The 13080-nt window shown below is 38.1% G+C and overlaps 1 protein-coding gene across 1 annotated transcript in view; it reads right to left on the reverse strand.

Moving 5' to 3' along the window:
* DSCAML1 (DS cell adhesion molecule like 1) overlaps positions 1–13080 on the reverse strand; it is a 1743400-nt gene that overhangs the window by 14667 nt on the left and 1715653 nt on the right. Inside the window, exon 25 of the mRNA XM_044080956.1 lies at positions 6257–6451. Within this exon, the coding sequence (XP_043936891.1) occupies positions 6257–6451 (195 nt within the window). The remainder of the gene's footprint in view (positions 1–6256; positions 6452–13080) is intronic.

The raw sequence follows: 13080 nt of genomic DNA on the forward strand, positions 1-13080 counted from the left end.
TATAGGAAAGCAAAAAACAGGCTAGCCTTTCCCTCCGCTTTTCCATTAAGCTGAGTAGTGGTAATCAGCATATCAACAAAATACCCCTAAGAGTTGACCCAGTGGTCAGGGACTTGGGGACACGCATAGACAGTACTCTAGCCTTTGACAATGATGAGTCTACATTAATGAGGAAATCATTCTGTGTTGTGCAACTTATAAACAAAGTATGGCATTTAGGTGCAAGGAGGACTTTTTCCCAATATATTCAGCATTCATCAGACCCATCATTGAGTACAATGCTCCCTTTGGTATGTACCTATTTAGGCACATCCAACAATTATGTCCATAGAGGTTCCTCACTAAAAGAATACAGGGTGTAAGTAATATGTCCAGTGCAGGCTGCCTAAAAGCCTTATCCCTATATTTGTCTCCTACAGGCTGTTGAGGGGATATCCATGTCTGCCACACAAGGCATTGTCAGACCTCACCCTGATGGACCTGCTGCACATCCACAAAACAAACAGCACCAGAATTACTGTTCTAAAAATTTAAATCTTGCCTGTGATATAAACAGGACCTGCTGGAGATCAGGTATGTATCCCAGAACTGCCCTTTCTCTGGAAAAGGCTCCCCATCCATGTGAAGCAGAGTTCCTCCCTAACCCATTGCAAGTGCAGCTTGGACAACTGGATGAGAAACAGGAAGTTTATCCCTCGTTTGACATCTATGTTTCTAATGGACACAAGCAGCCTGTAAATATTTAATCTCACAGGCCCCTGCTTGTAAATGTTTCATCTCCAAAGCCCCTGCTTACACTTACCAAGGATACCAGAACTTGTCCAAAATTTGGGATGCATGGCTAGGCTTAAAAAGACCCTAGAGTTTGTTAGCCTAGTACACACCAATGAACCTATGATAAAGACATTTTTTAAGTTTTGAAACTTTTTTTTTCATTCTTGAATTACTGGTGGACAATTCAGAGGTGCAGAGTTAAAATGGAAGAAAAGTGGCAGAGAAGGGGACATTTCAAGTTAGACTGGAGAAAATAGTATTTCTTAAGAGTGCTAGTGTCCTACACTGCACTACATAAGGAAGTACTACAGCGCAGCTCAAAGCAAGGGTTCTTAACTGTATGAAACAGACCATGGAAAACATAACAGGGCTAGCTGTAACATTTAGATAACCACAGCAGACCATCTTCTTTTTAATATTCCATTTGTTAGTGAATGCAAGGAAAAGGTAGTTAAATAGGTCTGTCTACCACCATCAGTTGTACTGGATGAACCAAATACAGGATTTTCCGTCCCCAGTACTGCACTGTATTCTAAAGTATAATGTGGAAATGTAACACCATTTATGGAGTCCATATATATACCTTCACTCTGTGTAGAAAGAACTACCTTATGTAGTATATAAACTTCTGCTTTGCTGAAGAATAGGAAATCTTTATAAATGTCCTGGCCAGACGTTCCCTATTCACTGTAACTACCACCATGAGACAAGGCTAAAAATATTTACTGATCAATACACTTACATGGTTATTGAATAATAAAATTAAATGCATTACTGAGAAAAATGTGTAGCCCTTCCTTGAGCGCTTCAGATGAGTCAGCAGATTTTAGGCTACTGATGTGATCTCCAGGGATAATTAGGCAATTACAGATAGTCAGTCTTACCTTATTCCAGGTCAATTTATGACAACATGTGCAATATTTAGTTACTGGGCAGCAGAGGTTTACAGAGAAGTTTACCCATTCTAACAAATTATCTCTTGACTAAGTCACGGCTGCCAATGTCAAGGGAATAATGCTAAACTTCTCAAAGGAGACTGGTCGAAAAACTGATAGTTTATGGGTTGGCACTCCAGTAAGGTGGAATTGGAACTGACTAACTGACAAGTACCAAGCATTACACCACACCAAGATAAACTTAAGGTGAAGGATGATGGAACCAATTACCAATGTAATGAAGCTTAGATTGAATGGAGATGAAATAGTAAGAAATGATTTTCAATATAAAAATGTCATATTTATACAGTTCAGTGTGATGGCGGACTGAGGGCTAATATGCAAAAGAAGTACCCCTTAGGCAAACAGATCTGGCCATTGTAATTACTCTCAGATCAGCTGTTGGTGTACAACGTGAAATGGCAATATAATGCAAAAGTGCACTGTCTTGGACATTAACAACAGGGATGTCATCTGTCCTTTTTACTTTGAGCTAGTAAGGCCTTATAGAATAAAGAGACAAGAACTGGAGGTCATGCAAGGAAAGGGAAAGAAGGCTAGCTGATAGCATATGCAACAGTGAGTTACTAAACTGGTGAGAGGAACCAAGGACCTGGAGAATGATGAAAGATTTCCAAGCATTGAGGACATACCTGCAAGGGAAGTGGGACATTATCACATGACAAGGGGAATACTGAGTGCCTTTGAGTGTGACCAGTTGTGAAGGAAATGGTTATTTCCATGGTATGATGAACTGATAATATGAATACAAGAACAAATTGTGGGAGGGTGTTGTGAAGGACATCAGTCTTGCAGTTGGCTATAATAGGGCTATAGTACAGGTGCAGTGAAAGGTTAGTCATACACTGCCTCATGCCAAGACCAAGACACATGACATTTCCATGGACTTGTCCTAAACAGAAGGCAAATCATTCACAGAGAAGCAACTCAGAGATGTGGAAGAGTTCCTGGTATTGCTGACTGACAAGGGTGATTGGACCCTTACACCTGGTGGTGGCTTTGATGTTGAAGCTGGGCTGAGGATGACTATTGGAATGACACTAGGAAATGTACCCGCTTCGTAACAGCGGGTACATTTCCATGCTGTATAATGACCTGCATATGAGGGGGATGAAATCTTAAAACACCTCTGCATATGTCTAAGTACATCGGTACTGCAGCTGCAACACACTGCACCACAAGGTGTGAATGAGCTCATATGGTCTTCACAAATTTTATCAAGTACATATATGCCATGTGTTGCAGGGTAAGAGGCATATGTTTCACTGCTGTCACAGGTATGTTATCTTTATGCTTTCTCAGGTTCCACTGGTGGAGCGTCCAGCATGAGAGGACACCAAACTCCTGATGTCAGCAGATCACCTGTGGCTGATGAAGAGGACAACATGCACATGGCACATTCAGAGGACAGAGCTAATATTGGAGGGTTCATACACATCCCACACATGTGATGCGATGGGGGAGGAGTAGGCTGGACTATCAGCCTCACCAGAGCTTAATAATGGAGATCCTGAAACTGTATGCCCCTCCTAGGCTAAACAGAAGTCATCACCACAGACAGCATCAGTCAGCTGTACTGCCTCTGACATATGTGCATGGGGAGAGTTGTGTTGCTGGACATCATTGCCAAAGCTCCAAGTTTTTCCCAAACCTGAATACATTTGTCATCAATCAGTAGATGTGCAGATCAGTGATCCAGGCACAGACAGCTCATACACACACCATGGTAGAGTTAGTGTGTCTGGTGCATGTCCTGTGTGATCATATGCAATACCTGCATTCCCTGCAGGATGACCCCAGCACTTACACAATGGCATGGAGTAAAGAGAAAGGGAAGACAGAGTGCTGCTGAGGCACTAAATGTGCCTAGAAGGCAGAAGGTAACCTCCTACCATTCTGCCTCTGGAGGACAGACTGGCTGTGGCTGTGGGAGGGACCAAAGGAAAGGAGATAGTCACAGGCCAGACATATACAGATGATACACACTGTTCCAGAGACTGCACCACGTTTGCCTCTGGCCACAGTGACCAACACAATTGGGCATGCCTAATCTCTGGGTTTCAGCCAGTGATATTCCTCAGTCTCTACCCCTGGGATGCCTCATTAACACACCTGCTCTCAGTCATGCAGTGCTACTTTATCAGTATCCTCAGTTGGCCAACAGGGTCCCACACCTATCCACTGTAACATCTACTGGCTCTCAGCATGGAATACCACATCAGGATTCCCCTTTTACACTCCCATAGTGCTATGAAATCCCTACCATGGATCACATCATGCCCCAAAATAGCAGGCAAACATAGAACTCATGACAAGTGTTCACGATGTGGCAGTTCCACCCCATTACTAGAGGATACGATTCCTGACTCCCTATACACCTGAGTAGCTACAACATCCACATCCCATAACCCTTGACAATATGATAGCATTGCAGCCTGTTGTCACTGAGTCCTACCCCATCTGTGCAAATAATGACTGTGCTCTGTCCACCATCTTACCTATCTGGATAAGGTAATTTCTGATACACAGCATGGCCAGTCAATGCATTGTATTACATAGCATGATGAGTTGTTTATTTTATTTATCCTCTTTTGACCAGGTTAGTCCTACTAGACTGGCGAACTCTATTCCTGGCAAATCCAAGGTGGTATTTATACTGACCAGGGGACCAGGGAAATTCACTTAATCATTTTTAATAAGTGCCATGAGACTTTTTTAGATCCACCTGAACTACCTGCAACTCAGGCAAATGTTGCCTCAGTTTAATGTCTCATCCAAAAGATGGCATATTTAGGAGTACAGCATCCCGTAATGTTGCACTAACTGCAGTGTCAGTAAAGGAAAATGAATCCAACTGTCTGTGGCTGGAATAGACCCCACAACCTTCTGTTCTTCCAGCTCAAAAGGTGAGTATGCTACCTCTTGAACTACTGACCCTAAAGTATATAATGCATGCATCAGTTTTGTGTTGTCTGTATCAAGATTCAAAGCTGTGAGCCAGACACCATTTCTTTGGTAATGTTGCAATGTGCTGCAGCCACATCTAGCTTGCATGAGGTGCTGCTGCAGTCTGTTCCTCCAATGAGTACACACCTGATTCTACATCTCCTGCAAGTCTCTCAGGCAGTACTATGGTGTTTCTATGCCATCCTTGCTTGTGTACTACACAGAATATCTGGCTGCATATTTCACATATATACTACAGTGCATCATTAAATGTTTCCAAGCAGTGGAATCGCCCTTTTAAGAATCCAAACACATGTTCTACAATGTTACATGACCACTGCTTTTCAGATGGTGTTTATCCACAGTTCCAGTGCATAGTCAGTATAACATATACACACACAGGCCACAGATTATCTTGGGGAATCTAACAGCAGTCAGGAGAAGCCACAATATACAAACATAGTTCTGGATACATACATTATTCCAGTTTTCCCTACATCAGACTATTCAGACCACTGCATTAAACATTTACTTCAGAATGACAAACCACCTTTAACTGATTTTACCATCAATAATGGGTCCATGTAGCCCCAGTAAATTAGATGGCTTTTTCAAGGGGTATTGAGAACTCAAACCTGTATTCTGAAAGAGTTACTTATCCACGTCTAGTGTATTAGCATGGCATGCACTCAGTTTAGCTGTCAGGAGTCTGTAACTTTTCACAGCTAAATACAGGAGAGAGTATCTAAAGCTGCCTTGCCACACTTATTCCATCTAAGCAAGGTCTGATCAATGTTCATCCCATAAATAAGCACAAAACAATGAATGCAGGGAGAAGTAGCTGATACAGTATCACACTGTCCCTGGCAAGTTAAAAATTTGAACTCATTCTGTTAAATCTGACATGGCAACCTTTAGTCAGAAGCTCTACCAGCAAGTCAAGTTGCCAGTATTCAACAGAAGAACAGCACCATGTGTCAATCTGAAGGTAAAATGCAAATTATTTTTTTCCAACTATGTCTAACTACGTCTTCAGATTTAATAAAATGATTTTTTTCCAACTATGTCTAACTACGTCTTCAGATTTAATAAAATCCCACTTTTTTATCAAAGTACTAGGTCACTTTACCGGCGAAATTCCTCCCATTACATGCAGATGTCCTGGGTGAAGTATGCTGAAGGGCTGGGTGAATGTACTTTAGGTAGGAAAGGCATCTGTAACCTCACTTTCTTTAGGGGTCTTTGTGTGCAGTGATACTCACACAATACTTGCTATGTGTCTAACCTTCCAAATACACTTACGCATTTAGCACGCACACTGTTTTCTCTTCCCAGGTTTCCTTCACAGGACACTTGATCACTGAAGCACCTCCTCATCCTTTCTACTATGCACCTGGCAAGGTCAGAGAAGTCCTTTAAATGCTCAACTCTCATCTCTTAAGCTGATTCTTCACATTTCCAGACGTAAACCTTGCCTTAGAGACAGATAGCCAGATAGATTTTTCATTATCATTATTTTTAACAGCCTACAGAGGTTTTGCTGTTTGTGTGCCTGTTTGTCTCTTGTCAATCTGTATTACCTGTGTCCTGAGATAGGCTGGCACTGTAGCTGTCACTTTCTGTTACTGTAATTCCATGCTGAGATCCAACAGTTCGCCAGTCAGAAGTCAATGTCCTTGCTGGGGTTGAAGCCTGGCATTTGGTAAGCGTCCATTGGCTAGAGTATCTATTCCTGCTGCTATGTGCTGATTTTACACTCTTCCTGGAGACTGGATCTAACAATTAAAGACACAAGAAAGTATTACAGATTAGGCTGCTTGATTTTATCACCTTTCATGTGCAAATGTCTGAGTCCCTGAACTGGCAATGTCTGTGATTGCATTTTACCTGATTCATAAAGAGCAGAAGAGTACTAAATGTTTTGAACTAATGACACACCATTACTAAAACCTCTGTAGGCTCATATATGATACCAACTTGGTAAACCAAATTAACATTCACAAATATGGTAATGATATACCACTTTACATAAAGATTGTGTTGAAACAGCATTTTTAATCAAAAGTAAATGAAGTTTGATGCATGAGGTAAGACACAACTTTCATGACAGGTACATCCCCTGCGAATGCAAGTCCTATGTCATTTCTGCATGACATGATGCTCTCAGTACCGATAGGTATTGCTTTACTTTTGGTGTTTGACATCAGACCAAATAACTAATATAGCACAACAATATTCACAAATATTGTACTTAAGTACTGCTTTACACAGAGATTGTATAACATGTTATTTTTTATGTAAAACTGACTTGCATGAGAATTTCAATTTAAACCCCCAAACAGCAGGACAAAGTCCAAATTAACCACACCACAACTACTGAAAAGAAATGTTTCACTAGTTGTAGAATAAAACAATACTTATTTATTAATATCCATGCACAGTTTGAACTTTGCACAAACAGAACTATAAGGAATTTTCAGGATATCCTACACTGGTGAAAATAAATAAATAGTTCATTAACAAATCACATACAAATAAAAACAATGGTGTTGAAATGGCCATTAAGAACAACCAATAGCAAAACAGGAAATATCTATTAAAAGTATGTAATGCTCTACTTCTCTCACATGATACCAGTGAGAATTTATTATTCCAGCTTGGATAACTAAACAGGTATGGTAACTCACTATGCCACTTATTTTTTTTTTCAATTCAATATCATTATCAAAGGAAAGATTTGTTTTATTATCAAAAGTTCTCTGAAACTAAAATACATTATCTAAGGAAGAGTCAAACACATACTGATATCTATTAAATGCTCTCTAATACACTAAGTAGTCCAACTGTTTTCCTAAATAAAAATCTGCCAGGTAAATTCTAAAATAGTAACAGTACTGAAAAGGTTTCAAATCCTGCACCCTAGACACAGAAAGCAGCAGTATCAACCCAATATACTAACTAATTAGCTCATGTAGCAAGTTTGTTTTTAAACAATAAGAAGTATAAATTCTAATCTCTGGCATTACTCAATTACTGCAATAGTGAAGTAGGACAATTATTGAAGAAGTTAGAATCATTTCATAAAAATTTTTAATTTGTGTGCTACATGGGAAAAGGAGAGGTTCAGGTTTACTGAGATGCTAGACCTACTGTGAATTATGAGAGCAGGGTACCAGTAAGAGGCAACAGCAGAATGCCCTGTAAATTCAGCAGCAGATAGTTAAAAGAGATGGGTGTGTGTCTGTGAAGAGGGAAGCCAGAGGACAAATCTGTGAGGCGCACTAGGTGACATCAAGGAAAATATTTAAATGGACTCACTTAAACAGTTAATATAGCTACAGTTATACCATCACAATGAAATTTATGAGCAATAAAAAGTTTGAAACTCAAATATCTGGCATTATTTACTGACAAACATGATAGTGGGGACAAAATTATAAGAGACATTAGGGATGTTCTATCAATTCGGGGACAGGTAAGAGGTATAGTATATATGTGTTGGAGAATGGATAGGGAGTGCCTATGTCAATGTGATGCATCATTCACCAGTATTTACTACCACAGGAAAGTGCTGATTTCCACTCTTGATGCATAAGAGTGATTGAGAGACATATAAATATGGTCTTTCCTCATTGTAACTAACATGCCTCTGAACTGCAAATTCCCACATTGTGTAAGCAGCCTTTTTTGGAGTAGCTCACACTGCAAGCATTAAGGTTCTTTCTGAATTTCTGAACTTGCCTTATTTTTATAAGCATCACGCATCTAATAATATAAGAGCACCACTGAACAGGAATGCTATTTCTGTTAATATATGAACCTGTTTTACTTGCCATCAGTTTTCTATTTCCTTATGTGCCACCTGTTTTATATGTAAGGTATAGCCACCACTACTGCATCTCTGTACCACATCCTTTAAATGGAGATAAAACAGTCCATCCTCACTAATGTTAAAATCAGCAAGAATCTTTTTTTTTTTACAAAGTAGATGTTAGCTATGCTAATGCAATAATCCATTTTCCTATTTCTTTCCAAAAAATATGATAATAAAATATGTGATTTTTATGATGTATTAAAATAACAAAAATGACATCAACTGGTGATCGTATTCATATGAAATGTATTTATTCTATTTATACTTTGTTGACTGGGTCAGCAGCGTCTTTTCAGGGGAGACACGAGGTAGTATTTACAGTACTAGGGAACATTTGGCCAGAGAGTGCTTTTTCCTTTCCTATAGCAGCTGAGAGAACAGCACACAAGGAGATCCAAGATGGCAGATAGCACAGAGGCGAATGCCGTTGCAGTGTTTGAAGCTCTACAAGATTCTCAGGAGCTGCTTCAGAAGAATTTTTTGTTTCATTGGAAGCAAACATTCAAAACAATGATGGGCATGTTATTACAACCCTCCAGTCAGGAGGTTTGCAGGAAATTTTAAGTGAGCTATTGTTGCAGAGTAAGCTAGAGTGTGGAAAAGATGTTTAAAGGGGTGAAACTATTGATAAAATTAATTCAGAAGAATCAGAAATATTCTGAAAGAAGATTGCCAGACAAAGAAATCCTATGCAGAGACTATTAAAGAAACTGCAAGGAAAGTGATGATAAACAGAGGAGGGAAATGTCAACAATCAAAGGAAATTTATGGTGGGAATTCAGAACAAAGAAGAAAAAGAAAAGGGCGGGTATAACTTGGGCTAAGTTACTGATCCCATTGGGAGTGAAGGCTCAGGAAAAGCTTTTGTTCTAATTCATAAACGGACATTTTGTGATGTTACTTTTGAGGCTGGTTCTGTTCTATAAAGTTTTTTTGGGGAGTATGAGAAGAAAAAAAAATGTAATCCATAGAATTCTTATGTGGTTAAAGCATTTCACAGAGACAACATGACTTGAACGTAGCCAGTACGTACAACCACTCCCCCTGCATCCAACACTTCTACTATTTGAAAAGATTTGTGATCTTGATACAAGAACAATGTTGAGTGCTGCAAGAAAAAATATGAATGAAGAAGAATATTACATTCTGGAATATTTGAGGTGTCAAAATATAAGGGTGATGAAACGTGATAAGGGTGGTGTATTGGTAATTATGGACTGACACGATTATAATGAACGAATGTACAAAATGTTGAACACTGACACATATGAGGAAGTGACACTAATCCAGCTGAATGGAGCTTATTGTAACATAAGAGGTACACTAGAGTATATGTTTATAAAAGATAGAGTTGATATGGATATTTTTATCTACTTGGATATAGCTGCCCCAGTAACACCGATTATATTTGGAGTTCCCAAGATTCATAAAGATTTGAATAATCCACCAATGAGACCCATCGTCGATGGAAGGAATTTGATCACATATTCATGTGCTATGTTTCTTGACATCAGATCGAAACCCCTTCTATTGCAGAGTCACAGATTTGTAAGGCTTCTTGGTCTTTCCTGGAAATCATTAATAGGGCAGATTTAGACGCAAATGATTTTCTGCTCACAATTGATATAAAGGACTTATATTCTGCGATTCCTCAAGATACAGGAATAGAATTGGTGGCCAACTTCCTTCTAGACAAGGGTCTTCCACAAGAACAGATTAATCTCTATGAGCAACTTTTAGAGTTGGTTTTGCATTACATCTACATTTACTTCAATGGGAAATATTTCCTACAGAAGTCAGGGGTGGTGATGGGTTTTCCTTTGTCAACATTGTCATGGCTGTGTGGGAGCACAGATTTGTGTTGGACATTCCCTCCATCAGGATGAATATTAGAACTTATGTCTGTTTTTTGGATGATACATTTATCATATGGAAACGAGATGAGGGGGTATCCATCAGTTTGCCCAATACATCAACAACATTACCCCCTTCTTGAAATTCACATCTGAACATCATCTTGAAAAGAAAAACTTTCCTATTTGGCTGTTTTATTAGAAAAGGACAATGAAGGGCAGAAATATACTTCTAAAATCTATAGAAAAGTATGTATACCAACACTTTTCTACACTTTACAAGCTCCCACCCTTTTCACCAGAAGAGAACTATAGTGAAAGGGCAACTAGTCCGGCAGCCAGAATGATTTCCTTGCATTCCAAATTTCATCAAGAATGTGCTAACCTTCATATGATGTTTCTCTGAAGAGGCTATCCAGAATTGCTGGTTCAGGATTTGGTGGAGGAGGTGAAGTCAAAAAAATTGGTTATGTCAAGCTGATACTCTTTAAGGAAATAAACCAACATCAAGATGAGGAAGCTGCGATAGGGACTCCCAATTTTAAACCCGCTGAGGCCAGTACATTGAAAGAGTTTAGCATGGGTTTTGTGACCACCTTTAATGCCAATAGCCGGGTCCTGACATCCATTTTTAATAAGAATTGGACATTGATATATGATGATGTGGAAATATGTGATAAAATCCAGGAGATTCCTCCATTAGTATATTGGAGGGGACAGAACCTGAAAGCTTTTTTGGAAAAGAAAAAAAGAACAGGTTCATTAAGAGGAAGGTCTGGTATGACAAAATGTGAAGCCTGCTCATATTGTAAGTTCATTTATGAGGTGTCCACATTTCAGGTAAGGGATGCTACCTACCATATTAAAGGCATTTTTAACTGTGAATCTAAACAAGTTGTCTATTTAGCACACTGTCAAAAGTGTCCCTATTTTTATGTTGGAAAAACTGAGGGGAAACTTAAAGACTATCAATAAACATGAATATAGTATTAAAAAATAAATTTATATAACGCCTTAGCTAAACATGTGAATATGAATGGGTATCATTTTTTTAAATATTTGGTCATCGATTATATCCCAGTAAAGGTGAGGGGAGGGCCTTGGGAACTTTATTTGCAAAAGAAAGTGTTAGTACGGCAACTAATTTTTAATGCCTATTTTTATCCTGTGTTGAATGACTGCTGCAGTATGAAACCTACTTTAGCATTAAAACTTTGACTAGATAGGTAATATTTTAAGTAAATATTAACTACCTTTTGGATTAAAATGAATTATTTAAATAATAAGGTAGTTTGGTCTTCTACCTATCTTTGTTTTATATTTAAAATGTTTTTAAAAAATGTTTTAAAGAAAAGGGTGGCTGGACCTTTAAAACACTTGAGGAAGTGATGCAATAATTGCATCCTTTTACTGGAGTCTTTTTAAAAAGAGCTGTTACTGTGGGTGAAGAGTGTGAAGAAGTTCACATATGGTTTAAGTGAATGAAAGTGCTTATTTTTATCAAAATAAAGTTTACTAAAGGACTGACCGGCTTTTCTGCTGAATGTCATGGCTTTCCGGAAATGAAGCAGTATTTTGGATTATTTCACAGAGAAACAAAAAAGAAAATACATGTTCAATTTCAAACTGAACTTAAAAAGAGACTTTAAAGCGACATTTAAGCAAACTTTGTAAAGAAGTTATGGACATTAGCAAAATCAATGACAGCAGAGGCTATGGACTGGATAGGAGCATCATATTATACTGAAACTGGGGAAAGAAAAAAATGTTTATTTGCCAAGTATGATAAATGTAGGGGGTAAAAGAGGTGTTGTAAAATATTGGGGACAACTGCAGACAGTTTTTTCCTGTGGAAAAGATGATCATTTGATAAGTAACTGTGATAAGAGGAAATGTTACATTTGTGGGGAAACAGTTCATAATGAAAAGAGTATGCATTGAGATGTTATAAATGTAACAAAACTGGGTATTTATAGATGGACTGTAATCTAGAAAAATCTAGAAAAATAAGGTTGAAGGAGAAGAAAACAAAAGTGAGGACTGTATATGAGGAAAATAAACCGTACCAATAAAAGATAAAGAGGAATTAGGGAAGTAAGATCAGGGTAAAAAATAAAGATAAAAAGAAAATGAAACAGAAAATAATACAGAAGAAGCTTCTGAAATAAATGACAAGGTAGGTATAAATTGGAAAATAGTGAAACATAAAAAGGGTTCTATTGACAAAAGAGTAAGAGAAAGAAAAATAAAGTTTAAAGGGATAAGTGTAAAAGTGAAAAAGAAAGGAAATTGATAATGAATATGAGATAAATACTTCATATGGACACAACTTAGAGTGCTTTCAATAAGTGTAAATAGTACCAAAAATATACGTAGTAGAATAGGCATCCTAAATTGGTGTACATGTGATGATGATGTAATAATATTGGAAGATGTAAGATTTTTGACATAAGAACAGAGATTACAAACAAAGAAATTTTGTAAAGGAGATACAAAATGGAACTTAGGAAAGGAACTATGTTCACGCATAGCTGTACTTTGTAGAAAGTCAGTGGAACTATTGAACATAACAGTGGCAATGGCAAGATTAACTATTACAGATCACGAATGGAATAATCAGGTATATATAATTATAGCACTGTATGCCCATACATCAGTTAAAGAAAGGGAAAATTTA

The sequence above is a fragment of the Protopterus annectens genome, chromosome 8.part0 (genome assembly GCF_019279795.1).
Source record: "Protopterus annectens isolate FY-2018-M chromosome 8.part0, PAN1.0, whole genome shotgun sequence".
Classification (NCBI taxonomy): Eukaryota; Metazoa; Chordata; order Ceratodontiformes; family Protopteridae; genus Protopterus; species Protopterus annectens.